The 26,806-nt window shown below is 49.3% G+C and overlaps 8 protein-coding genes across 8 annotated transcripts; 5 read left to right on the top strand and 3 right to left on the bottom strand.

Annotated features, from left to right (window-relative positions):
- Positions 1-1,887: 1,887 nt before the first annotated feature.
- Positions 1,888-4,834, bottom strand: KY384_006377 (uncharacterized protein; the record flags this gene model as incomplete). The annotated part of the gene is given in 4 exon segments (XM_044814873.1): positions 1,888-3,495; positions 3,514-3,604; positions 3,658-4,231; positions 4,282-4,834. The coding sequence occupies 4 exon segments, from the start codon at positions 4,832-4,834 to the stop codon at positions 1,888-1,890; spliced, it is 2,826 nt and encodes a 941-aa protein (XP_044667973.1).
- A 1,397-nt stretch (positions 4,835-6,231) lies between these two features.
- KY384_006376 (uncharacterized protein) lies at positions 6,232-9,120 on the bottom strand (the record flags this gene model as incomplete). The annotated part of the gene is made up of 2 exons (XM_044814872.1): positions 6,232-8,520; positions 8,635-9,120. 2 exons carry the CDS (start codon positions 9,118-9,120, stop codon positions 6,232-6,234), a joined length of 2,775 nt encoding a protein of 924 aa, XP_044667972.1.
- A 184-nt stretch (positions 9,121-9,304) lies between these two features.
- Positions 9,305-9,904, top strand: KY384_006375 (uncharacterized protein; the record flags this gene model as incomplete). Its single annotated transcript, XM_044814871.1, has 2 exons — positions 9,305-9,631; positions 9,686-9,904. 2 exons carry the CDS (start codon positions 9,305-9,307, stop codon positions 9,902-9,904), a joined length of 546 nt encoding a protein of 181 aa, XP_044667971.1.
- Positions 9,905-10,613: 709 nt separating this feature from the next.
- Positions 10,614-11,590, top strand: KY384_006374 (uncharacterized protein; the record flags this gene model as incomplete). The annotated part of the gene is made up of 3 exons (XM_044814870.1): positions 10,614-10,975; positions 11,036-11,130; positions 11,211-11,590. The coding sequence occupies 3 exons, from the start codon at positions 10,614-10,616 to the stop codon at positions 11,588-11,590; spliced, it is 837 nt and encodes a 278-aa protein (XP_044667970.1).
- A 358-nt stretch (positions 11,591-11,948) lies between these two features.
- On the bottom strand, positions 11,949-13,923 carry KY384_006373 (uncharacterized protein; the record flags this gene model as incomplete). The annotated part of the gene is made up of 3 exons (XM_044814869.1): positions 11,949-12,022; positions 12,073-13,737; positions 13,788-13,923. The coding sequence occupies 3 exons, from the start codon at positions 13,921-13,923 to the stop codon at positions 11,949-11,951; spliced, it is 1,875 nt and encodes a 624-aa protein (XP_044667969.1).
- Positions 13,924-14,060: 137 nt separating this feature from the next.
- Positions 14,061-14,697, top strand: ARPC4 (Actin- protein 2/3 complex subunit 4; the record flags this gene model as incomplete). The annotated part of the gene is made up of 3 exons (XM_044814868.1): positions 14,061-14,075; positions 14,111-14,437; positions 14,494-14,697. The coding sequence occupies 3 exons, from the start codon at positions 14,061-14,063 to the stop codon at positions 14,695-14,697; spliced, it is 546 nt and encodes a 181-aa protein (XP_044667968.1).
- Positions 14,698-15,594: 897 nt separating this feature from the next.
- Positions 15,595-19,781, top strand: KY384_006371 (uncharacterized protein; the record flags this gene model as incomplete). Its single annotated transcript, XM_044814867.1, has 6 exons — positions 15,595-15,957; positions 16,006-16,562; positions 16,611-18,111; positions 18,458-18,868; positions 18,956-19,513; positions 19,578-19,781. 6 exons carry the CDS (start codon positions 15,595-15,597, stop codon positions 19,779-19,781), a joined length of 3,594 nt encoding a protein of 1,197 aa, XP_044667967.1.
- Positions 19,782-23,215: 3,434 nt separating this feature from the next.
- Positions 23,216-25,687, top strand: KY384_006370 (uncharacterized protein; the record flags this gene model as incomplete). Its single annotated transcript, XM_044814866.1, has 3 exons — positions 23,216-23,270; positions 23,618-25,515; positions 25,571-25,687. The coding sequence occupies 3 exons, from the start codon at positions 23,216-23,218 to the stop codon at positions 25,685-25,687; spliced, it is 2,070 nt and encodes a 689-aa protein (XP_044667966.1).
- Between the last annotated feature and the right edge of the window lie 1,119 nt (positions 25,688-26,806).

Raw genomic sequence — 26,806 nt, 5'->3', positions numbered from 1 at the left:
ACTCACGGATTTACGGATTGCCACAGGCACTGTAACAAATGGCTTCGCACCTGCAAATTTCATTCTCAAGCATTGGAAATTTCTCTTTGACAACGCATGTCCGGCATCCTCTACTAAATTTTGTCCGTAAGTTGGCAATACCCGCGATGCCTCTGCCTTCTCTCACTCCTCGGACGAAACAGCAGGCTCATATCGCTCTCTTCCCACCTCTATCGCTTCGTCACTCCATGGCAATTGTTTGATCCGAGGCGTCTCCGCGTCCGCTAATGACCAGCCTGCCTAAATCAACAGTTTTCACAGAGTCCAACACCGTAATCACTCTACAAACCAACAAGCCATACCGTTGCAGGGCCACTGTCTGATCTAGTATCCGATCTAGTCCGTCAATTACATGAATGATCTTGAACGTTGACCCCATGGTCTGCTGGGGAATAATGCTCATTGAAAGAGGCAGTCGTGGTCGGCCAATCCACCGCTGCGCTGCACTGTTCTCATTCGGAATGGTATCATAGATGCTATAGGCATTGGCGAGGAGCGCAAAGAGATTTTGGTAAGAAGTCACGGAGAAGGCGTCGGTGTAGACGAGGCGGGTCTCGATTCTGACCATATCTACGTTTGTCAGCAGGTTTTTGTTTACTTTGGATGGGTCATCCACTCTCCCACTAGGTAACGATAAAATGTCCATCGTCTCATCTTTACTCGGGGGCTGCACTTACCAAATTATCATTGCCATCGGCCGTGACATTTGTAAATAGACGAACACTCTCACCCTCACTATCCGTTCCTATGTTCCTAGGCTGAGAATTGAGGAACTGCAGCGTATACTTCCGCGCTCCGTAAGACTTTAGCACAAACTCGATTTCCCGAAAGTCCGGATGTTGAAGGAAATAATCTACACCTCGGACCAATGTCCACACCAAAGAATATCGCACGATTGGAGTTTGTACGCCTAGATCTACAGAAGTAATTTGAATCGCCACGGATGCGAAATTGAACCTGCTTTCCGGCTCATTGCCACGAGACTTAAGTCGTGAAAGGTATGCAAGGTTTCTAACGACGTTTGAGTACGCGTCAAGGCTGTTGATGCTTGCAGTTCCGGAAATCGCATCGTAAGAGAATTGGGGGTAACTCGCTGGTGGTTCTCTGAGGTTGCTGGTTGCGGAACTTGATGTAGAAGGCAAGAACATCAGAATTGGGGTGACGAGTAGCCAAGGGCTGACTAGCAACGTGAAAAGTGGAGGAAGCCTCATCATGCAGGCCCGACAATGATATCTGGAATGATTAGGTGAGACTTGAGAGTTCGGGAGGTAGGGTTTTTCGTAACTTCGCATGGCAGTCGCATGGCATCCTCATAACGGTACATGCGACTGTGTGTGGTAAGCTTGCATTAGACCTCATTGTTCTTGATGTCTTACTGGTTACAACGTTGTGAGTCCATCCTTCCCCTCCGCATCGTCAGCCACCGCTACTTGACAGTCAAGCGATGGGTTTTGCTTCTCTGTTCATATAAGAAACAGCTATTGGGCTCAAACCTGCAGGATTCCGGAGGTCATTGCTTTGAGACACTGGCTTGCGCAATCGCTCCACTCACTCGGTCCTGAGGTTTATAATGCTAAATATGTCTTCTGACTTAGTTTTGTATAAGTAAAAGACTCAACATCCTGAAGTTGGGGGGTTTTGATTCTGCAAGACCGATCTCCAAGCGCCTTTCTGAGGAGAAAGCATGCCGTGGATGTATGCAAGACTTGACAAGTACTCACTCATGCGATGAATGCCAAACAAGTAGCGTACCGATTCGGTCCGTTCACTTCCAATGCCTACGATCCTTTCGGCTCAGGATAGTCAACATCTCGCCCTTTGCTCGAGTACGCCGTCATGTCTACGCCGTCATGTCGACTCCACGTCTTTCTTGCTACTTAGAGTAGCGGGATCCTCTGGACCCAGCAATCTAAATCTCGTCTCAAAGACCTGCAAGAATAATGTCTTTGCCTGTTCTTGCTGGCCCTGTCTTCGGTATGTCCACGCCAAGTTCTCTATGCAAGTCAGAGTATCACCATGCTCTCCACCCAGAACGCTCTTGCGAGCCTTCAACTCTTGCAAGTATAGCTTCTCTGCCTCAACATATCGCTTCTGCTCCCAATATATCCCTGCCAGGTTGTTCATCATAGCAAGCGTGGAGAGATGCTCCTCACCGAGCATCCGCTTACTTATTGTGATCGCCTGCACCAGCAAATCTTCCGCTTGTGTCCATCGCTCTTGGCCCTGATCTCGATAAGTCAATGCAAGATGGACCATAACGGCCAACGAATCCTCACGCTCTAAACCTAGTAATCTCTTACGGATTTCCAGTACTTGCTCAAACAGCTTCGCCGCCTCTCTCAATCGACCCTGACCTCTACAAGTCACCGCCAGGCCGGTCATGCTTTCTAACGTAGCATTGTCTTCTTCCCCTAATACTTTCTTCTTCTTTTCTAATACTTGCATTTCTAACTGTCTGGCCTCATTCGGCCTCCCCTGCTTACGGTATGTAGAAGCGAGGTGGTCCATACTGGTCAACGTATCAGGGTGATCTTGACCTAATACATTTTTCGTTGTCTGCACAACATGCGCAAGCACCTCCTCCGCCTTTAGTAGCTGTCCCTGGTCCCGGTAAGCAGATCCGAGATCAACCATGCTGCTGAGCGTGCTCTGGTGCTCCGGGCCTAGTACTCTCTTGCGTGTTTCCATTATCTGAATCATGGCTTCTATCGTTTGTGGGATCCTGCGGCTCTTCCAGTTCGTCGACATCAAGCTAGCCATGCTTGCCATCGTTCGAGGATCTTCTGGACCCAGTAACCTTATCATCTTCTCGTACACCTCCACGTCTAATTGTTTGGCCAGCATTAAGTTGCCCTGTTCGCGGTACGCCCGCGCTAGGCTGCCCTTCATCATTAGAGTGTTGAGATTCTCCGGACCCATTGCTTTCGTTGTCAGCTCCACTAGCTGTGTCAAGAATTGTTCCGCTTCTTTCCACCGAGCCTGGCTCATAAGAATACGCGATAGATCGGTTTTCTTGCGAAGATAGATGTAATGCCGGCAGTCGAACAATTTTTCCACCGCCGAGACATCCCTCTCGCAGGCGATTCTCGCTTCTTCTAGGAGTTTTCTTTCTTTGTACAATTCGGCGAAGTTGATGTCCGGTGTAAATCCACCTACACCGAGTCTGGAAAAGAGGCTGCCTTCGAATCCGTCATCTTTATGTCCCCGGACTGCCAGAACCTGGCTTTCAAGATCCGTCCATTCAAGCCCGTGCTGGAGAATGACTTGAAACGCTGCCTCTTCATCTCGAGGAACTCCGAATCCAGTAGCGTGACAGAGTGCCAACTGCAAGCTCGCTTTCTGGGGTGAGATCCGATTGAGAGTTCGCGGTTGTGCAGTCGCCAATTTGAGTTCTGCGACGATGTAGGGTGGTACTCGAAAATCCGTTAGAAATAATTGGGAAAACGAAGTGGGAATCTGCTATTTTGTGAGTACCAGGGGTGCACTTGCATAAGAGGCTTTGACCTTGAAAATCTCTTCCGTTGGAGGTGTTTCAATGATAAAAGTCTTCACTTTCGGCAGATTCCTATCACACACGTCAATTCTGCATTATCCCCCATCCCCCACCTCCATGCGTACCGAGCTGGAACCAAGGGGCTCAACAGTCCAATCAAGTCTATCCTTCGTCCCCGTACATATCGGGCTGGATCCAAAAGCTGTAGTAACCCATCCATACGCAGCTCCCGTTCTCGTGGAGTTTTTGCTAGGACTAATTTCAGGAAAGAAGTGATATCGTTACGTTTTGCTCCTACACGTTCTGGTATTACAGAAACCGCCCACAACGTCAGCTCATCCTTCTCATTGTCATTCTTACATCTCTCCAAAAAATTCGTCATTGGATCACAATCCTCTTCAAAGCTGATCAATTGTCTATCTTCTCCGGCCGAGTCGAGCGGTAAATCGACGCCGAATAGCATCCAGAAGCAAACCATCCCAAACGAGAAAATATCCATTCTCTTCGAATCCTCGGGCCGGAATGCTCGATCGTGCCACTCTGGAGCATGCCAGATACGCGACCTAGGCATATATATCAGATCATCTTCGCCTGTGAAGCGAGTGGAAAATCCAAAATCTCCGACTTTGGCGGTGTATCTTGACGGCCTTGTTTCGAAGATGATGATGTTCCGAGGTTTGATGTCCCCGTGAATGATATCTTCAAAGTATTGAGTTCAATTTACCCAGACCGCTGATCTATCTACTCACTATTTGCATGCATGTCCCGAATTGCAACTCCGATTTCAACACAAAGCCGTAGGCGGTCGTTCACCGACATGTCCTTACCGACACCCGCCTTCATAAAATACCATAGGTCTCCCAAATGACTTTTCTCAAAGACTAGGACGGGTCGTACATCATCATCATCTCGAACATCCCAACAAAGTCCCTCGAGACGTACGATGTAGCGATGACTTCGAACCACCTCGTGTGTCAGTACTAACAGCTCGCTCACTATTTCATAGTACGAAATGCGGGAAAACCGTTTAAAAACGAAACTCGCCCCGGGATTCATGTAAGATTGTTGTATTTTGGCCTGCCCGCCTCTGCCACCTTTCCCATCCTCCTCCAGAGAACCGCGGGCGGCTTGCCATGTGAGTGGGAGGATGTCCACCCTGAGACGTTGAGCAAGACCAATTAGGGCAATAAAACCGTAATCGGCGTTCTCGGCTGATTGAGAGGCTGATGACGCGCTCTGGCGGAATTCAGTGGCTTCGGACTCTGCCTGCGATGATCGGGTTACTGTCGATAATGTCGACATGCTGTAGGTATTGTGGGCAATTGTTACGGCATGTATACTACCGAACCAATCAACCAAATCGGATCAATGAAAGTTGTCAGCACAGCAGACAGCTATGTGCGACATCAAGCAAATAGATTCACGTGCCTTTGGTTACACCCAACGGCCAGACTCAATCTAATCTTTTTTCAGTTCGAATGATCTATGAATGCTTTGAGGGTCGATGGTGGTTGTAATCTGGAAGAGATGTGGAGTGGGGTCAAGCCTGCAGTCACTGATCATCTACCTGGGGATCCCTGGAGGACATCCCAATCATACGCTGCCTTACCTACATTAGCGCCCAACCCAACTCTTTTTTGTATTGACACGTGACTCCGTGCGCTGGCAAATCATGGGAAGACGCTGTTGCCAGGGCGGTGATTGCGTTCTAACAGAGGCCTCCATTGCACTGCCTCTCATCCATCGAGACTAAAAGCTAGAAGTAAGATGAGGACGTTTTCGCCTTGCTGTGTTTGCGAGCTGCTAGCAGGCTGTGCAGATGATGAAGTAGAAGCAGACTCAACGATGAAGCTGGTGGGAAGACACTTCCTGAAGGGAAGGATGATGACTCCTGAAGGGAAGGATGATGACTCGGCTCTGTAACTCATAGTTCAATTCTATGTCTGGAAGCGTTATTCATGTACGCTGCTTGACCTTTGGAAAGGTGTCTATGACTTTGGAGCATTGGGTACAGTATCCTGACAATTCCGGCTGCAATCTCTATGATCGATCGTTCTACCAGCAAAGACTGGTACAGGCTTCTAAGCGGGTTTTTACGCTGGAGGAACCATACATAAAAGTCATTGCAAGGAGCGATGCCAAAGAGTATGTTTGCCATCTCACTTCCGCACCCTCGCTTGGGTTGAATTGACAAGGGAACAATCCAGCATCTACATCACGAAGATTACCAATGTTCCAGCTTTACAGCGCGTGGTACGTTTGCGTCTCATGTAAAGCCTCTCCTTGGACATGCTAAAGAAGGTGCGAAGCTTGCACATCAGAATCAGTACACTGTCCTGTATTTGCGCCTCTCCTAGCTATCCGGCTAAGTGCTGACCACGACAGGATACTGCGACAAAATCATACCTGGAGCCCATTACGATCGACCCTCGAGCTTACGACGAGACTTCTATCGCAGCTAGATGTTTTCCCTCCTTTCCTAGATCTCATCCTCGCTTTCGGTTTTCGATCAGATGATGTGGGCGACGAATCCATATAATGAGCTTCTAAATAGTGTCGTGACCATCTGAAAAGACGCTGGCCATCTGCCTGGCGCATTGTACTTTCTTTTGCTGTGTCCACCAACAGTGATCGGGTGCGGCTAGTCGCATATCTTGCAGGAACACATCATCGGTACACTAGGAGACCGCTGGGCCTAGCTATCCATTGCCCACATGTATTGCCAGACAATTCACTAACCGTTGCACCACCTTTTGGTCAAAATCATACCACACCTGCTTATTGGATGAGCCGACTTCCTTTGCGTGAAATTCACCAAAACATGCTGCAACGGCATCGTGATAATAGACTCCCATAAATGACTTCAGCTGGGTCACTTCCTCCTCTAGTAGATGAGTCTTGAGGTCTTGTGGAGCGAGCAGCTGTATTTCTTTGACTTTGGTCATACTGCGAAGGGACTTCCACCTTCCCAACTCTAGGAGCACGAGACCAAGACTGTAGTAGTCGAAACTCTCCCTGAAGCGAATCTTTCCAATGTTTTTGCGGTATTCTGGATGTTGGTAATTCCGAACATGCCTGTCCTCAGGAGGACCCTTTGTGGTGATCCCTATATCGCTCTCGCGACTGTAGTTGAATCCGATCAATCGAAAAGTCGATAGTGAGTCTCCTGGAGAATCTGCATTACGAGGAAAGAATATTAAGTTGTATGCGCAAATGCCTTTGTGAAGCCAACCAGCTTTGTGAAAAGATAGCATGGATGCAGCCAAGGTATATGCTAAGTTGAAGACTTCGCCTAGTGCAGGACGCTTAGGTCGGGAAGTTGTCTTCAAGATCATCTCTGCCAGATTGAGGGGCTGAGGCATGCGGTCGTCAACGATTAGCTGTTTGGGCATCTCGTACATTATACCGTAGGCCTGGCGTTTCGGGCAGTGGCAAAAGCTTCTGCATTGGAGCAAGGGGAGGCTGTTCCCGATCTGCAGTTTGCTCAGGAGACAAACTAAGGCGTTGATGCGGTTGATGAGCTCCTTCGAATGACCGATCCAAGAATCGTCATATTGTAAAAATTCCGTGAGGAAATACTCGGTCTTCTCGTCATTCATGCGGGTCTTGCCAAGGAGTCTTTGTTGCCAGTCCTGGTGCCTGCTTATCACATCTTCATCAACCAGGAAACTTTCCTTGATATTCATATTGTCATTTGTCGCTCTCATCGCCTGTTTGATCGCAAGAAGTAGCTGCGGCCGAGAGCCGTTTGGTAAGAAATTCGCCATTTGCGATACATGGGTATCATCCACAGAGAGGATAATGCTTTCTAATGCTGTATTCATCTTCCGGATCGTTTCAGGTTTCTGGGTCTGCCAGAGATTATCAATTGACACGCGTATGACGTGAATTGGCACGGTGTTGCGTTCTTCGGAACGATCATTGGAGAAATACTGTGATCGAACTTCGCAATCGTCTTTAATTTGCAACAAGAGGCAGCGAATGTTATCAAATTGAATCGTAGAGGACGGTTCCAAAAGCCACTCAGCACCCGTTTCGTCTGGCAAAGGGCTGCCGAGGCCGAGCTCTCTACCCCAGAGCGTCAATCTGTCATACTCGATCTTCCACCCGTAGTGCGCAGTAGGAATCAAGCATTCAAGCAGTTTTCTAGTTTCGCAGTAAATGATATTGAGACAAAGTGAATAAAGTTGTGCAGAGACCCTGTGCGCATCTGGTCGTGTCATTGGATCAATGGCCAGTATGCTGCTCACAAGATTCGCTAGACCTGTCACAATAGTATATTTGAATACATCACTCTTGAGCTCCTCAATCGAGGCGGTAACGCCTTGGTGCGGGCGGCCCCGATCATGGAAGGTCTTAAGCATTGGGACCGATCCACGGATCCGACGAGCTTCGTCAAATCTACGCAATCCTGTGGCCCCATCTTTCAAGAAGGTGGCAATCTCAGCAATGATGCACCCGAAGGACCAAATATCGCTTGGTCGCCCAATTTTATTTCTGTCGAAGTCATCTTCCCATCGTTGACACTCCGGAGCGCAGTAGTCCCTTATGCCTCCCTTGAAATACGAGCGGGAGCCTTGTGTTTCGTACTTCAATCGTGAAAGACCAAAATCGGAGAGTATAAAGGATCGCCCTCGTACAATGACATTACCCGGATGTAGGTCGAAGTGACAACCGATCATCGAGAATTGTTGTCCCTCTAGAGAAAATTGGTGCATCCGACACAAAGCGGAAGACAGCCCGTAAAGTGCTTCTAATGTTCCTACCTCAGAAAGACGAACGGATCTGTCTCCCCGAAGCCATTCCTTCAGGTCACACTCAGCCTCGCCGAAAAGTAGTGTCGGCCTGCCCTGAAAGGTGAAGGCCGCATGGAACTCTACAATATTTGGATGTTTCAAGGTGCGGAGCATGGACAATACGTGTTTTTCATGCTTGAAGTTCCATTCGACATTGTTTGAAAGATTGAGTTTCTTCTGGACCAGAATGACCTATGTATTGTCAACATAAGACATGACAGGCATCTCAGGCCGGATATTACCCACGTTGCCCAATGAAGTCGGTTCAATCTGTTGATGAGATCCGGGAAGAGTCACACGACTCACTTCTGCGAAGGCGCCTTGGGAGGATATACCTTCAACTTTGATGAAGGGGAGTATGGTGTTTTTTGAGAGATCTCGATCATGCAGATTTTTTTGGAAAACAGGAGAAGCAAACTTCCATTGATATCGATAAAATTCCTGAAAGAAATCGGGCAGGACAGATTCAAGAAAGTGCTGATCATATGGCAGTCCAGAGTCGAGGGATTTACTTAAGAAAGCGTCCGCATTCTTTTTGAAGAGCAGGATGGATATCTCTTGGCCGATACGATTGAGAATTGCAAAGACTCGATGCCCGCCCTTCAAGACGGCGCCGATAGCTTCGTCTTCGAGATACTTCTCAATCTCACATTCTTGAAAGACATGCTTTACAACTTGCGGTTGGAGAAGGTCGCGAAGACTGGCGAACGGGACGAATTCCTCACCCTTCCAATTGAGAAGTTCCTCTTCGGCAACCCTTTGTCGAAGGGAGAGTGAGTGCGAGTTTTCCATACCACTTACGATTGAGTCCGTCACAAGCATGAAGTCTGTCTAGCAGAATCTGATGACAGTTGATCCCATCCAGTCGTTCCTAGAAACGGGTCTCACATGTTCATCACTTGCCTCCACTGTTCTTGCGCCTAGACGACGATCGACCAGGCTGCATAAGCAAAGCATCAGTGTGCGGTGAGCTCCGATGCATTTTGTTCGCGGGGTCGAATATGCGATCCGGCTTACGCAATGCCTACCAACCAATCCGCTTCAGTCAATAGACGGTACCCTTGCAGGGCTCTGTTCAGCGACGGCGCTTCAGGTTCACTGCGAAGCACCTCGAAAGGAGCGAGCATCTACCGGCCCTACTTGCAGTCTCGAAAGCTATCAAGAACGAGTATTTCAGCAGACGCCGCCAAAATTGATGAGAATGAAAGTCCAGATCATTGACGCTCGATATATTGACATGGGCAAACTCCTCCGGCTACTTAAGAAGAAGTTCGGGGAAGACAACTTCGAAGTCGAATCTGAGGTACGATATGTTCAAGGGGGAGATCGACATAATTGGCGATGGAAGGTCTTGTAGAACATTCATACTAATGCACGTAATCAGGAGCAAGGAGAGTGGCTCCGATTGACTGCTCCTAGGATCCTGACGGACGTGAGTACCCCGGGCATCTTCATCTTTCAACCATGCCCGTCAGATATACTGATAGGATTGTATGTCTATAGGAGGAAAAGGAAGAGGTTCAGCGGACAATTTAACGTGAGAACAGCTGGGCATACAATACAGGGTGATACGTAAAAGAGCGTTGGCTGTAATGCGAATTCGAATCATGCACAAACATGACGTGCGTCATTAGACCACCCGGACTTCATTGATATGTTTTGTCTTGAATGTTGAAGCCATTACATTTCCCGGCTCAATGCTGGGAGACTTCACATCGTTATGACCTCGAAGCAGCGTGTTGGCAAATAGGTCTGTTTATAGGCATTTTCACTTTCTAGGGGGCCGAGGGTTGGTGTGTTTGAACGTGGCCACGCTAAATTACAGGCGCGAATTAGGGGGAAAGCAGCCTTATGTGGCCCCCCTATAGGCATCTCTCCCAGGTACCCTCCCTAAGATGCCCCCTAAAATTGAATTTGGCGTGGCCACGTTCAAACACACCAACCCTCGGGCGGTAACATTTTAATAAATGTCTTGGCAGTAAAGTGAGATCGGCGGCCAAATCGTCCTCCGTTTCGTACGTAAAGCGTCTTACAAGTCTCCCTGTATGTGTAGGATGGTGGAGCAGCCTATGTGGTGGCACCGCTTGTCGTCCTCATCGTCGCGATGATGCGAAGAGTATTCCTTCAGCGTGGACAACCGGCTCTATGATTCACTCCGGTTGCACTCTGAGCTGAAGCCGTAGAAAGCCCCGTTGGCTGCCGGAGACTATCACTTGGAATACATAAAGTACAGGCAAACGAGCCGGGTCCATCTTCTTCAATCCACCTTCAGTCCTTCATCAGCCATGTCGTCCCAGAGCGAGAAAGTACCCTCCAGCTTCCCTGCTCGCGCTCAAGCAAAATGGGTGTTTATCAGGAGCCGACTCCCCGTCATACAAGCCAACTTCGAACTCCCCACGCTGCTTGCAATCGGCATGTGTTTACAAGGCCTGATTTTCGTGCTCTTGCCTAGCTATCTCTCAGTTGCGCCTGCTGCGCTGCTCTTAATTTACAAATTGTCATACACGCGTCCCAAAGGCGTGGAAGCGAACTGGAACCTCAAGCATGCTAGGCTGGGGAAATGGAGCGCTACTGTCCCCAATCACAATGGGACGATGCCCGAAAAAGCCGGGTCGAACGGGGTTGTTTGCTTCGTGGTTGGGAACCAGTGCAACCAGTACTGTATACTCTAGGCCAGCATTTGGACAGAGACTAATCATGGCCACAGTCCGTTGGGGTTATTTGCCCCTGGCCTGAAGGAGACGGCTACCTGGTTCATGGACATGTGGAAGGATGCAGCAGAGAACCGTGAGAGATGGGGATGTAAGTGCTCCCCCAGCTCTACTCCTAGCACACCCCTCGCCTTCATCTGACATGGCATCTGTACTGACTCACCTCACCAGATCTCTCCCACACCGCTCCCCTCGTATCCCAAGGCCCCAACCGCGGCAACTTTCTCGTCGTCCTCTCCTACTGGAAAAGCCTCGACCACCTCCGCGATTTCGCCGCCCACTCCGTCCACGCCGAGGGGAGGAAATGGTGGGAACGCACTCGACAGCAGTGGCCGCATATTGGAATCTTTCATGAGACCTATGTTGTGCCCCCAGGACACTGGGAGACGATCTATGAGAATATGTGGCCCTTTGGTATGGGTCAAATTAGGAGGGTAGAAGGGAATGGGGAGGGGTGGAAGTTGAGCCTGGGCGAGGTTGGAGGTGTGTTGGGGAGGGCAGATGGGAATGAGTGGAGGAGTATGGATGTTAGAATGGGGAGGGGAGATTGAGAGGCCGGAGGACTGCCTTTGAGGGTGCCACGAGCGGTTGAAGTTTGGAAGGAGGGATTCCGGAAGGGCAGGATATTGTGAGAAGGTCAATACAATAGGCCATGATGCCGTCTTATTGTTCACGGCCTGTGACGACGATCATGACGACGATCGAAATTGACGACAGACGGCATGCATGTGCTGTTCATTGATGACGTAGAGCGAGAACATCACACAAGTTTGATCGTCAATGGAGCATTTGCATTCATAAGCATTCCGGTCACTGTGCCTGTTTTCTCCATGCTATGCATCACTTTTCGCATATGGTACAAGCTGTCCACCTTATTTTGGCCGTCAATTGCCTTGCATGGTCTCGTCATTATTCCTTCACCTCCTCAGCGGTGGGGAGATCAATCGCCTTGTAAAGTAATATTAGTGCCGAGTGCGCCTCGCCTTTGTCGTAAGTCAGTAGAATGGCTTTGGATTGGGAGCATTTAACATACCGCCGCCACTTAGCGACTCAACTTTCTCCTGCTCAACTTCAGACACCTTGTCATCATTGAACCACCACCACTTCCCATCCTCCTCTTTTCTCTTGCCGTCCGGACCGATGTTCCCTTGCTTTTTCACATAAGAAGTGTAATGTCCACTATCAGCACTGGCGCCCTGATGCGTAACGACGCCTCTCAGCTCGTATAATCCTGATTTATTCGACCCTTCGTCTCCCATCAACTCAGGACTAATCTTCGAGAACAGGTCTTTCTTCATAGTGAGTAATTGAGCAGACCTCTCGGCGTCATATTCGGCATCAGTCTTGTAGACTGCATCTGCTATCTCCTTATCGTTGCCCTTACCCTCAGGTGCTTTGTCCTTCACAAGCTTCTTCTCATCAGCGGGACTTTTCCCCTTCAACTCATCTGCTCGGCGGTCCTCTTCTTGTTTTCGTGCAAGTTTCTGCCGTTTTCGCGCTCGTGACATGTCCTCTTCATCTTTTTTGATTTCTCGCATTTTGTCTCGGACGGGAATCAGGAGTTTCTTGAGATCATCGGAGCAGAACTCTACCACGTCAAGCTCCATGGGAAAGGTGACCTTGCGCATGATCTTTGTCTTCTTGCGAATGTCCTTCCGCCAGAAGAAGCGGACGAAGTGGACGGTGAGGTACTTGGGTAGACGGGTTATTCGAGATGCTTTTGTGTACTCTGCGTCACGACCAAGACTTGGAGAGTTCTTTTCTATCTTCTCGGACAGAGCGGCAAGCATGCCGTCGCGTAGATGGTTTGTGGTGACCTCGATATGGCAATCAAGTTTAAGGAAAGTATCCTCTTCGAGCTTTGCTTCTTCTGGAGCATCTGATGAGGCGGCGGGATCTGTGAGAGATGTAGTTGAGAAAAAGCGGCCTGCAAGAAACTTGTCTATAAATGGGACATCTTCCGCGTTGCTCTGGCTCCCCGCGGAGGAGGTTGAGGAATTTGGATTTACGATCTTCAATTTAGACCTTAGCTGTGACAATATCTGTGACCAAGCTTCTTCGGCGTCTTGCTGCGCGTAGCCATGACCAGTTCTTGCCCTTTCAGCAAATTGTGGATACACAGTCTGCAATGCGTGTAGGAACATGATAGGGGGAAAGCCCTCTTGAGTCTCAGACATCTGCTTGTAGAGGTCCCGTAGGGATCCAGCAAGATCCACAGAAGAAGATGATCCTGGCAGGCCGTATTGACTTGGGTCAAAGCTCTGAGATGAATTGGTTCCACTGCTGCTATACTTCTTCAGCTGGTCCTGCAGCTCTGGCACAGCCCGTAATGTCTGAAGCGTTGAGTTCATGTAACATGTATTACCCAGATTCTGTAGCCCAGCGGGTGTTGCACCCTCTTGCTGAGCAACTTCGGCTTCTGTCATGTCTTCCATGAACTTAATCTTCTCTTTGGGTCTCGAGAGCTCGGGTACTCCATCGTTTGTAGAAGGCGTACCCATCATCATAAAGGTTTGACCGGGCTTGGCCCCCAGTTTGGAAAGGTCTGTATCATCCTTGAGCTGTCCACCTTTTACCAAGATCTTCTGCCGATCTGGTTCGACCCCAGTGAGTGAATATAATTGGTATTTGAAAGTTTCGCCTGTGGAGCTTGGATCCAATTCAACTTCATATTTTTTGCCTTGATGCTTCACGAAGACTAGAGCAAACGTCAGCAATTCTAGAAGCAGTTTGATTGATACTGATCACATGCCTTGAATCTCCGACATTCTGGACTGGCGTCGTCGTAGAATGAGCAACTGGACAGAACTCGGGGAACGAGATAATTATGCAGAATGATATCAAAGTCGCGGAGAAAATCTCGGCCCGATCCGACATTCAGCATGAAGGCAAGCTGCTTCTGACGCTTCTTGCAACGGCGTAATGATGATCTTGCACCGCCAAACCCTTTTATCGACCGCACAGAGATTGATTCAATCAGCGTATGGTCACTAATTGAGATTGAAGAGATTAGCTTGGACAATGGCAAGCTATGCGGTGGATCTAGCAAGCAGGCAACTAATGAGCCCCAGTCGCAATCACTTCGCCCATATCTCCAATGCGTCCGCTCTTCACTCATAGCAGCCCTGTCACTCTCGAACTTTGCTTCTCAGGCGTCAGAACGGCACAATGTTCCGGAGATAGAAGCTGCAAGCTCTCCAGAAGTCCTCCTAAATCCTTTAACGGTCTCCCGCAATGAGAACGAGAAGGTCTTCATCGAGCCCAGCGTCAACAGCACACGCGTCAGTATAAAGATCAAGCAAGCAGATGAAATCGAGAACATATTGGTGCATAAATTCACCAGGTTTCTAACTCAACGAGCCGAAGCTTTCTTTATACTGCGGAGGAAACCTGTCAAGGTCGGTCTTTGATCACCACCTTTACGGCAATGGTCGAGACATTGACCGATTACTAGGGCTATGATATTTCTTTCTTGATCACAAATGTCAACACAGAGGAAATGTTGAAGCATAAACTCGTTGACTTTATAATACAATTCATGGAGGAAGTCGATAAGGAGATCTCGGAGATGAAGCTCTTTGTGAGTCGACCTCCTTCTCTTCCCAGCTTTCGAATCCAAAAGGCGCAAACCGGCTTCGAAAATAAAATGGCATACTAACTGTATGTCTAGTTGAACGCAAGAGCAAGATTCGTTGCAGAATCTTTCCTTACTCCCGTACGTTGGGACAGAATTCCTGCCTCTAAATTTGCTGACAAAAGTCATAGTTTGATTAGCCTTTAGCAATTGGAGTCATGACTGCGACGAAATTCTAGAAGTCAATGACAATGTATGAGACTCATCACATTCTGAATTCTGATTCCTTCAATCTTCTGTTAATCGTAAATCTTCACGCGCAAAGGTCTAACTTAAGACACCTTTCATCATCCTTGTGCCCCTAGCTCTTGATATCAATATATTGTATGACGACGCTGAATCTTTATCACCCATCTTGAACAATGTGAAAGCGTCTTACTACCAAAGCTGGACATGCTGGACGGCTGCCCTATGGTGGCGATTTACATTAAAAGGCTAGATACCCATCATCACGGAGTGGTGACGATTCCCCTTTTGGGTGGTAAACACTCAAAACTCAATCACCTCACCTCACCTCTTCTTACATTGGCGTACTCCACCATCTACAACCCTCACTGGCTTGATATACTCTGACTGTATAGAATACAATATAACGAATACCTATCATTTCATATAAGTATTTCCAAGCTCAGTCAGGTCTGCTGTTATGAAGGCCCGCTTCAGGTAGGGCCTCCACACACTCTTGAACGGAATAATCATTGACATAGCTATCGCAGTGAGTGGTGAGCCCGGCTGCTCTATTCCATCACACTTCCTCAGACTATTTGCTCTTATCAGAAACGTGCTCACTTACAAATGTGGGGGTTTGAATTAGCCCGCACTGCTCTCGACCAGGAACTTTTTTTACCTAGTCGCCAGCCTCTATTGTGGTAGTGTGTTGCCTGACACATACTCGAGCGTTGAGCTGAGTTGTTGACTGTAATGGCCGACGAGCCATCCACACCAGACTCGGACCGCACAATGCGATCTACGATGCCATCATATCAGCCGCTAAAAAAGTACCGCTTGTACGAGCTGGGAGATGCTGCCTCGACGACGTCAAGCCCACCTGCTCTCAATCCTCTAGCATCGCCTTTCAATTCTAATTCCAATGCCACACCTAACGCCCTCGAGCCTTTTGGGGAGGGGGGCACGCATCCGCCACAACACCAAGTGCAGCATTCAACCATTGCAGGTCCTCCTGCTCATCAGGGGCGCCCATCTACTTCATCTACGCCGGCTACGTCTCTATGCGCTAAAATGACAAAAGACACTAAGCGCAGCCAAGATCTCTTGCCGCATCAGGTTCATTCACTTTCCCACCCCATGACGCATCAATTTAACAAATTCTAGGCTTACCAAACGAGTTCCATTCAGGATGGCTATACAGGGATCCCTGTTGGGTCGAATCAGATCGGAAACCTCACGTTGTATGGCACATCATACCAATCGTCTTTACCTTCTCAGGCAAGCAGCTTCAATCGAGAGGGAAGCTCAACAGATAACACAAGTGATGCGCCATTTACGCCTAGCTCAGCTCGACACAGATCAAGTGAAAAGTCTCTTCTTGTGACGCCTTCTCGCAGCAAGAACAAGGTTCCCGAATTTGCTGAGCTTGATCATGACCTTCTCAATTCTGCGCACAATTCATCTCAAGGCCCGGGCGAACAAACAAAGACCTTTCCCCAATTGACCCAGGAAAAAGGATTGCGTAGATGGGATCATCGCAATCTTGATGATCGCTGGTTGCTTCAGTCAGATGAGATGTCAAGATACCGCCTTAATCGCGAAGAAACATGCGCAGTGCCTTCTGGCGAATCTCTGTCGGATGGTGGTGTTACAGTCAATTGGAGTGAAATGACTGATAATCTTCAGAAGAGAGACCGTAGTGAAATTTCAGAGGACACAAAGTATGATCTCATGAGTTGTTTCAGTCCATGAGCTTACTGTATACATAGATACGTTCCTTTACCACCGGACGCTGGGCGCCTTGATGCGCTCGTCAAGGACCTACAAGAGGGCGGAGGTCTGACCGGTCTACCCTATAGTCCAAGACTCATCCGTAGTCACTTTTACCAACGCGTGTTCAACAACGGTGGTGGGCCAGAGCCACTGGATGAGCGAGATGCTAACATGATGACATGGCATCGTCGATGTCCAAAGACACTCAAGCAGTTGCGTGACGAGCTGCTCGACATCATCGAAGATCTCGTCCTCTACCTTACCTCTCCAGTCGGACAAGGCTGGCTCAAGCCCAAGGAAGAGCTTGACCTACACTCAGGTAGTCAAGTACTACCTCGGGGTCGTTCCTTCTTGTCTGGCGACGCCTCAGCTACACGCGAACTAGATCACCGCTTGAACCAACTTAAACTCAATGAACGTAACGCAAAGACTGAAGCATCTACAACGCAGCGTCGAGCTTCTACTCCCTTGCGTCAACAGCAGGAACATTACAGCTCAAGCCCCCAAAACGCCATAGTACGTCGGGATAGGGCTCTCTCAGATCTGCAACGAATACACGACGAAGTCAAGCCCAACATCTCAATGTCAGCACCAGCGAGTTTTGACACCAAATCCTCGAATAGCTCAACTGTTGATAACAAATCTTCGGAAGATCATTTAAGGGAATTTCGACAGGCTTCGTCGAGGGCTATGCCTGCTCGCTCACAACACAGTCTCGCCCCAACATTCAGTCAACCAAATCTGCAACAAATCAATGAAGGAGCATCTTTGAACTTCGCGAATCCATCGCCTTCAAATGATCTTTGCCAGGCAGCGGATGCAGTCTCTGGATCATTCACAGCTAGCGAGCAGTCGCCTTACAACATGGCTAATAGCCAACAATGGAGCATGCCGTACAATCCGGTTCCAATGACGCCATACAATACTCTTGAAAAGCGAGGGTTTGCTGGCAACAATGGTCAGCAGTTTCCTCTCGCCCAGTTTGGTAACAGCATCTCCCCAGCGCAAATGCAATACCTTAATCAATCAGTGCACTATGCGGGGCAAATGATACCACCCGTGTATAGCCAGCAATTTTTACCTCAAATGGCGGGCACAGGCATTTATTCTCCTAACGGAATCTCTTTGCCTGTTGACCGGAATATACGTCCTGCTGCAACGAACCGTATCGCCCCACTCTTTGCTCAGACTGGAGCCTGGCATGCAAATCAACGTCGCTATAGCCCGCAAATGGCCCAGCCTAGTGAATGGCAGAATCGTTTTGGACCGCCAATAAATACTGTACCCCGGGACAGTCGCAAATTAGCCTATCTCGAAGGATCAGACGAGATGTCCCCTCGACTGCCTCTTAATGGTGGAGCAAGTGTTCGCTACCAGAGTTTAGCCCGTACCCAGGTACCCGATCCTGCCATTGTCCTAGATGAGAGAAACCTTCCTTTCACGGAGACTGCACGGGCGGCGAAGCCTGCTGAGTGGGGAGTCATGAAAATTGGCAATGTGAGTAAGAAATGAAACCTTATTTCACTTTGATTTATATTGCGAGAACTCACGGCGTTGATGTACGGAAGATATCATGATGTGAACACGAGACGTGAGAAGGTGGTTGGGTAAGAGCTTGCTGCATCATTGGCCAACCCTACAGGCGTTGTCCGATCGAGAGAGTATTGTTTCTACTGTGTGATCAGTGTTGGTGTCGATAGAAGGAGACCAGACCTTCAAAGGATTTCAGTTTTGTTCATTGTTCCAGTACATGCACTCACATAGTCATAATGCTGATGTCTTATCGAAACCTCAACTCTCTTTTCGTCGGAACAGAACAGAGCTAATCCATTACACTACTCAGATTCCTTACAACATTTGCAAAGCCCAGATTGTCAGCTTCCTTGGTAATCATGCCAAAGTCATTACCCCAGAACTTGGACCGTCAGTACACATAATCATGGAGCGTGCAACGGGAAAGACACAAGACTGCTTCGTAGAGTTCTTCTCTACCCCAGATGCTAAGGCTTGGGTAGACGTAATTAAATACCGCAGCAACGCAGCGAATCGGCTCGAAGATCGAGTGCTCGAGGTTGAACTTAGTAGCCAAGACCAGCTCATGAAGGAGCTTTTCCCTCGAGCGAAGAATATAGATTGGCGTGACGGGCAGCCTCTCATTGTGCAATCCGACGATCCATACAACACTGGCTTCAAGACTTTTGTTTCGACTGAAGAGCTGCAGATCCTCGTCAGGCATGCTGAACAACCTCATCGCGTAAGTCTGATCCCCATTCGCTCCCAGCTCCCTAAGTATCCAAAAGCGAATGCATAGTTTCATTGCTGAGACTAGCATTATACCCAGTCTAACTATACACTCAAATGCCCAAATCGCCCTTACGAAGCCATGATCTCGCTTCTCTCCAAGTTCCCCTGGCAGGCGACCTCGCTTTATAGTTTAGGCACGCGCAACAAGATCTTCGACGCCGCAATCAAAATGATGCAGATCTTAAGCACTCAAATTCGCCGCGCCAACTCGCAAAATGCCTCCCCTACGAATCTCTCGAACCCGAACCCGCCCGTTTTTCCAGCACCACCGGGAGCGAACTTTCCGCCTTTGCCCACTCAGGGTGGATATGGAATTGGGTACCGCCATGATACTGGTGGGGCTAGTCGCGGGTATACACGACGAGCTGCCCCTGGAACAGCAAACAGCGTCAATTCCCCCAATGTGGTTGTGCTGAGAGAGTTGCTGTCGGCTGCACTCAATGCGACAGGTTTCTCTGAGAGGCAGCGGTGGGAACTTCATCAGGCCGCCAGCGACGGAGGGGTCAATCGTGGCTTCTTGATCAGCCCATTATCAGAATGGTGGCCTTTCGAGGTTTTGGGGAGAAGGAGGGGCTTCGAAGAGGATGTAGTCGAGGTGAGTCTTACTCCTTGTTAGGGTAACGACAAAGGAATTAGGATACTGATAATTTCGGGCGTAGTGGTATGCACAACTCATTGCCCACCATCCCCTCGTGCAGCCCTCGACCGTTGGGTCCCCGTTCGGAAACCTAGAGCATAACTTTCAGGACCTTAACGATAATACTACTACTGATGAGGCGGGTCATAAAGAGTGGGAGTTCATGACAAGGGTCCTTATGGACCAGTGTAATCAGTATGGCTCAATTGTGAATGAGACACCCTAGGCGCTTGAACAAAAGCAATTGACAAACGGGAACGGCCGTGAAGTGAGTTATTGGTGGAATATAATGACATTTGTCTGCATCCCTTTCGTGATCTGACCGTAATTGGTCCATTGAATTGGGTGAGGATGGGTCAATTCATACAGAAGCTTGGATGACGCTTGGGAGGATTTTTGATCAAGCAGAAGGGGGATACTTTATGAAATGTGTTTATGGAAACGGCTGAGGCCACATCATGATGAATAGGACTATATGATGAGCAGCGAGCGCATGAGTGCGAATAGCCAACATAGGTAGTTATGCAAATTAAAAGGGTTCGTATGTGTCTAAGGTAACTCTACGTTGTGGTCGGTGCAATCCATCATTACAGTGACTGTGTCAAGGCTGGGGCAATAACCTTCGACCTTGCAAAACGTCGATATCGTCCTGCTTTTTTGCGGCACAAATCACTCCAACCTTATGGGCATTGCTGGAAGCTAGCTTGACACGAGAGACATCTATGCTGCAAAACCCCTCCCTCGCTCGAGACTGATCTCCTGGCAGACAGCAGACTAGAATTTTGAACATTGAGACGAGTTAGATCAAATCCTCCAGATACATAATTGCGATATGCCAACAAGGAATTTGCATATTTGTCATGGAAACGACATCGCGTAGCAGAGGAGGACCTTGCATAATCTATGCGAGCCAACAACTCGATTCAAAGGTTCACGTTCTCTACAGGTGGCAAAATTATGCATCGGCCAACAACGACGGAGCAACAGGTACCAGCACAATGCAACCTAAGTTGCAGGGAGAGAAGCTGACGGTCTCCCGTATCCTCGGCAAGTGGCATTTTGCTTCGATACCAGTGTGGAATGCCCTATACAGTATTCGTATACTTCGAGCCTTATTAGGACAAGAGCTTTGATATACACAAGTACAACATGATCACCAAGAAATACAATCACCAAAGAATCGCAAGATCAAGTAGCCGGAGATGGTACCTAGACAGTCCCTCCCGTACGTAAACGTCTTCAACTTCTCCTCAAGCGGCTACTTGCTCCCAGAGGGTTTCCAAATGAGTATAGGCTATATACAAGGGCCAAAGTGTGTGTACAAAGACACACCAACGGGTTTAGCTATGCAGCAACTCCGCATCATCGACTGTTTGTCTATGAGTACATTATTGGACGTGCTCTAGGTTAGCGTCACGAAAGACGGACCACCCCCGATACCAGAGCACTGGGCTTGGATTAGGCGCCACATGCAAGTGGCTGGCTGAAAGCTGTCACGGATGACCTGATTAATTCTGAACACGGCCGTTCGGGAAAGGCAACGACAAGCCCATCTACGAGAAAGGGCAATGCGGTCCGAAGAGTGGACTAACCTTTTCGACCCGAGGATCTGGAGTCGTTCATAGCTTCATGCGACACCCTCGCAGCAGAGCTAGTGTCTCGTGGCTAGTCGGGATCCGAATGCAAGAGGTCTTGCAGGCTTGCAGCAGCATAAGCGCAGGACTGCTCACAGAGTCACAGTCACACCTTTTTTGATTGGGATACCGATGATACGAAGACTCCACGGCGGTTAGCCCACCTGGGTTGGGGGCCCTTATGAACCGGATGAATTGTGCACCACCTTGATTATGCGCGAGTCTCGATCTGAGCAAGGATTTCTCGCTTGTCAGACCTCTTCATTGGCTGCAGAGAGGCGTCCAGCTGCACCGTCGTGACGGGTTTCTGGGTCAAGAAAATCGCCTAAGAGGAACTGCATTACCGAATACCGACACACATAAGCTTTTGGCAAAGGTCATACGACGGATCAATCATCAGGTCGTGAGCATGCAACTCTCTGGCGGGATTCTGCAGGAAGGAAGTTCCAGGCGAGTAGGAAAAGACGCAGGTTCTGCCAACGCACTTGGCAACAATAATTGTGGTCTTCACGTCTTCGCTGGTTCAGAAGACTGTTACCCTAGAGCCTGATCATCCCTGGGACTGCCCCACAAGGCATGATAAAGCTTCCCAATGACAGGGCCACTTGACCTCGTCACAGCAGGTTGGCGGTCCACATAGGTCGCCATCCGCAGCCAGCCGAAAGGGAGCGCCTGGGAGGCTTGAGCACCACGTCTCAAGCCCCTGAGACAAGACGTCAGCATCACGAAGTTTACAAAGACGCAATAATGCTGGAATTGCAAATGGGATCTTTCTCCACGACTCACGAGTGCTCTCCCATAGGGCCATATGGGCAATACCTTATGCTCTCCTACGCACGAGAGAGATCTCTTGGCACGACTCGGGCACATCGTAAGGGCCGATGGCTCGTTCTAGACTTTGACCCGAATTCTGGACTGGATGGTCTCGATCTTGTATCCCTGCCCCGAAGCTGCTTTGCGCAAGATGCACCCCTGTCAATCTTCCGCTTCAAGAATGCAGCTAAAGATCGAAAGCTCCCGCTGGTCAGAAGGCAAACGTTCAAGCGCCTCGCCGCGTCGTCTCTTGTTTCCCTCCCGGGACCTCGAATAGTAATAATGTCTCTGTTTCACGAGAGACATGAAGCAGCAGCTCATGCCCGGGAAGAGGCACAGCATTCGGTTCCCCATGTCGCAGCGCATCGCATTTCAAGCGTAAAAAAGCCCTCCAGCCATCCGTGGAGCCATTGCCGATGCATCTCAATGCTTATATGTGCATGGAGTTGCATTGTTGCAGCGCTGTTGGCCAGGCAGAGGCTCTTGAACCATGACGTAGGCTAGCGCTCCAGATATATGCACAAGGCTCGAGGAAATTGCTATTGCATCTGGGTCGGCGAGATTATTCAAAGCAAATGGAGAGAAGTAATGCGCAGAGGATCGATAGGTTGACAAGGAAATAATCATTCATAATCATCCCACACACACGCACACACACGTGCGGGAAGGGATCATGTAGGATAGGGTATCGAAGTACCTGGCCTTCAGAAGATCATCATGAGGCTTCAACCTGACGAGCTGAACCTGTCCCCGGTCCCCTTTCCCCCTCTCCTTCCCCACCGCTTCCCCTGCGATTCCGGCGCTGCCTGAAAGTATCGTGGACATTGGACAAGCGAAGAGAGAGAAGTGAATCCCGCTTTAGCTTCAAACACATGATTTGATTGCCAACACAGATAGCTGAGCGGTCTAAAAGGTTGGCCCCAGTGCGACTAAACCGTTTTGCCCCATTCCGTGCATGCAAAGCAGCCAACTTGCTCGGATTAGGAGAGCACTAGACGGCACCAGATCTGTCCATCATACCCGTTTCGACTTGAATCCGGCCGTTGACCCGCCCCCAGAAGAAAGGAAGAGCTCTTTCTCCCTCGAGCTTGGACCAAAAGGGAGAAGGAGATCCCACGCAGGTGGAGGACGAGGCCAACAATTGGGGCACTCAACTAATACTTGACCACCCTCCCCCGCCGCGCCCGTGCTTCTCCAGTGCTTGTCTCATTGTATGTTCCTACCAGAGACCCTCACCTCCACGATCTCGACTATCTCGCGGCCTATCGGTAGTTCGTGCGAGAGTGAGGATTGCGCAATAAGCCTAGCTCACCGACGAACATCTGTGGCCACCACTATGGAGTTATAGATTCAACTGTACCTAATCCGGCAAGGCAGGATTTGACAGGCTGTCTTAGTTGTCTTACTTGGACTTGAGGGTTGGCTGATCATCGAAGCGATCGACAGGGCCGCAAAGCCTGGGCCCAGTCCTTCAGTCTCCCGCCCAGTCTCTCCCTTGTCTCCTACCTGTCTCCCAGTATTTGCCCGGTGTCCCTCGAACTCGGAAGCTTCCACTAAAATATGAATAAGGAATAAGGATTTGGATTGGCATTTTAATTCAGACTGACTGCAGCAGCTGCTGCAGCTGCACCTCCCGCCAATCCCGCCGAGAAAAAGGAAAACAAGCGTGATCAGCATTCTTCCTTCCACCTTCAGAATATCTTCAACAAACACCAGCAAGAAACAAAGAAAGGACCATTCTTCCCAGCGATCAATTTGTCTTGCCTTGGACTATACACATCTTCACCTCCAATTGTTCTCCACCCAATTCAATCACCTCACTCCCAATCAGTGCGCGACGAGTCCACCGAACCAAGCCTTTTACTCCGCTCGAAATCACGGTACCGCGACGCCAGAGCCTTCCACGTACCCTCTATACCTGTCACCCTTGAGATTCGAGTCAGATCCTCACCATATTCTTCCTACACATACGTCAGGGCGCCCCACAGACCTATTCAAGCCCCAGCAGTACACACCTGCAGAAAGACGCTGCGCAGTGGCTCTCTCCACTGCCCAAGCGCCACATACAAAGAACTGGCTTCCTTTTCGCCGCCACTGCAGCGAGATTACTTCCACCTCCCCAGTCTTGACTTGTCGAAATACAAGTCTCATAATATTTCTACAGCAAAGAATAACACTGCCCACACGGTGACGCCGAACAGATTGCCCTCACTGGCTTTCCACACAGCACCCGCCGGTATCCACTGGCAGGGTGTGATAGGTACGGCCTTGAACGCTCAAAATACGCTGCCGACGCCTCCAAGTGACGCAGGAGACGGCTACAAGCTTCCTGGGCACGCCTCAACGAGCCCGGCTGATGCCACGCAAAATCAATCATCCGCCATGGGTTCCATGATGGATTCCACTGCGACTCCTGGAAGTCTGACTGCACGACGCCCTGCTGCTGGCAACCTCCCGAACATGGAACTGCCTCCTCTTCCCTTTCGAAACAGCACACCAGCCAAACCAGTGGGATTTGCCTTTGACCTAAATCAAGCCGCTCAGACCGGAGGCGCGGTCGTGAATCCCACCACCAACCTATTGACTCCTCCGACCACATTGCCAACGGACGGTTTCACCAACAGTGCCATCTCGGCCACAAACCAGGCGCCTCAGACCTTTCCACAAGCCTCACCTTGGTATAATTTGAGAATGGGTACTACACCGCAATCATGGACTCCCAATGCAAAAGGACTCTTCTCACCTTCTATCGCAGATACTCTACAGCGACCAATCGCAGATTCTCCAACATCACAAGATAATCTTTCCACGAGTCTTCCTCCTCCTCCACCAAGCTTTCACGACGCAAGCCCATATGGCCAAAATATACCTACAAATATACCTACGCACATTACAAATCAGCATGCATTCGCACAGAACGCCTCTGCCAATGACACCGACGTTCCTCCAACGAATGTAGCCCAAGAATCATATAATGAGAGACCAGCTTCAACTCCATCAGCCTTTCAAGGAAGCATTTCGCAGCCAAATTCTGCGCAGGCTAACAACTTCTCTATGTACCCGACGTCGTCTCCACCACTGCAAAGTCCCATGAGTGCACCTCTGCCAGGCTCCTCACCTTCCGCTGGTTCACAAGGTGCTTTCAATATGCCACCTAGGCACAACTATGGGTACCAACCATACCCAGGCAATTACCAGGTACAAATGCCTCCTGCGCAAGGCCAATACAGCGCCCCAATTATGGCCAATGTGGGCCATCCTGGAAATCCCATGACTCTTGTGAACGTGCATGGCGGCGTGCCGCAAATTCCATACAGCAGCGGCTTCATTGCGGGTGTGTACTCACACAATCCGCCGAATCCTCACCAAGATCGACCGTTCAGGTGCGATGGATGTCCTCAGTCGTTCAACAGAAACCATGATCTCAAAAGGCACAAACGAATTCATCTTGCTGTGAAGCCTTTCCCATGCACACACTGTGACAAAACCTTCTCACGCAAAGACGCACTCAAAGTATGTGACTTTCCTCCTGAACATGGTTACCATGGCGGAGCTAACGTACCTCTAGAGGCATATTCTGGTCAAGGGCTGTGGAAAGAATGGGTCCGACCAGAAGACTGAGCGCACCAGCCGCCGTGAGGATTCTACAGAACTAGGCGATGAGGCATCCCCAATAGAAACGTGACCGTCAAATGCTGCTGCAACTTACGACCTTCCCTCTTCATGAGAAGCACATACGATGGATACGATAATATAAAGCAGTAATCACTTAATCGGACACACCTCTCTTGGGTGTAGGGCAGACAGGACATTGACATTCAGAATTTCGACGATGGACGCAGAAGAGCACGGTGTTATCGGCGCTTTCAGACAGTCTATTTATTTCTTCACGTACGGTACCATTGTAATCTACATCAGTTCTGGCTTCAATTTGGCTTACGGTACGGCTTTGGCTTTGGCTACGAGGGTTTTCATGCTTTCTGCGAAGGGACGAGGAACGAGGGTATACTTATGTCGTGGGCGGGCATGGGCTTGGAAAAATCTGGCTGGGAAACTCTGACTTTTGATGACTATGGGAAAAAGCGCGGAGCAAATAAGGAAGGAGGGCTGGTTGCACGATTCCTTGAAGCAGGAACCTTCTATTTATAGTAGACGTCCTCGTCAATACAAATGATACCCACTTTCTGTCGTCGACACCATTTCTTGCCTTTGTTCAGCATCGAGTGATTGGTTTCCCCCCCTTCTTTTTTCTTTTGGGCGACAATAGCTTTGGCCTCGCCTGCATTGCTTTGCTGAAGCTAGCTTGACTAGGATCTAATGGCGCAGACTCCATCCGTGTACCTCAGCGACATCCTCACAACGATGTCATCAGACCAGACGCCGCTGGCCAAATCCCCTTGCATCAAGCATTCCATCGAGCAATGCCCTAGATCTCTCGATGACCATCAGTGTCTCGGAGCCACGCTGGCCGGAGATGACGTCTCGAACATGTGGGTTTGCTGGAATGCGGAACTTCCTACATTCTATTGGGATTTCGAGAAGCATTCCTGAATGGGAGTGGGGCAGATTTTGGTGAATGTAGGCAAAAGATGAATGAAAGTGGGTTTTTCCAAGGCGAAAGGAAAGTAGAATCGGGGATTTTCGCGGGAGATCTATTGGCGTGGCAAGTGCTTCGAATCTCAAGGTCCTTTTATCTGTCACGGCAACCTGGTGTTCTGCCTTGTCCATTGCATTGTCTGTTGGTTCGAGCGATTTTTGCAATGATGTATTAACTGCGGTCAAGCATAACGAGCGCCATCCGCGG

The sequence above is a fragment of the Bacidia gigantensis genome, assembly GCF_019456465.1.
Source record: "Bacidia gigantensis strain McMullin 20006 chromosome Unknown contig_249, whole genome shotgun sequence".
In the NCBI taxonomy this organism is placed as follows: Eukaryota; Fungi; Ascomycota; class Lecanoromycetes; order Lecanorales; family Ramalinaceae; genus Bacidia; species Bacidia gigantensis.
Note: the sequence above shows the minus strand (reverse complement) of the source record. Positions and strands in the feature narration are given on the sequence as shown.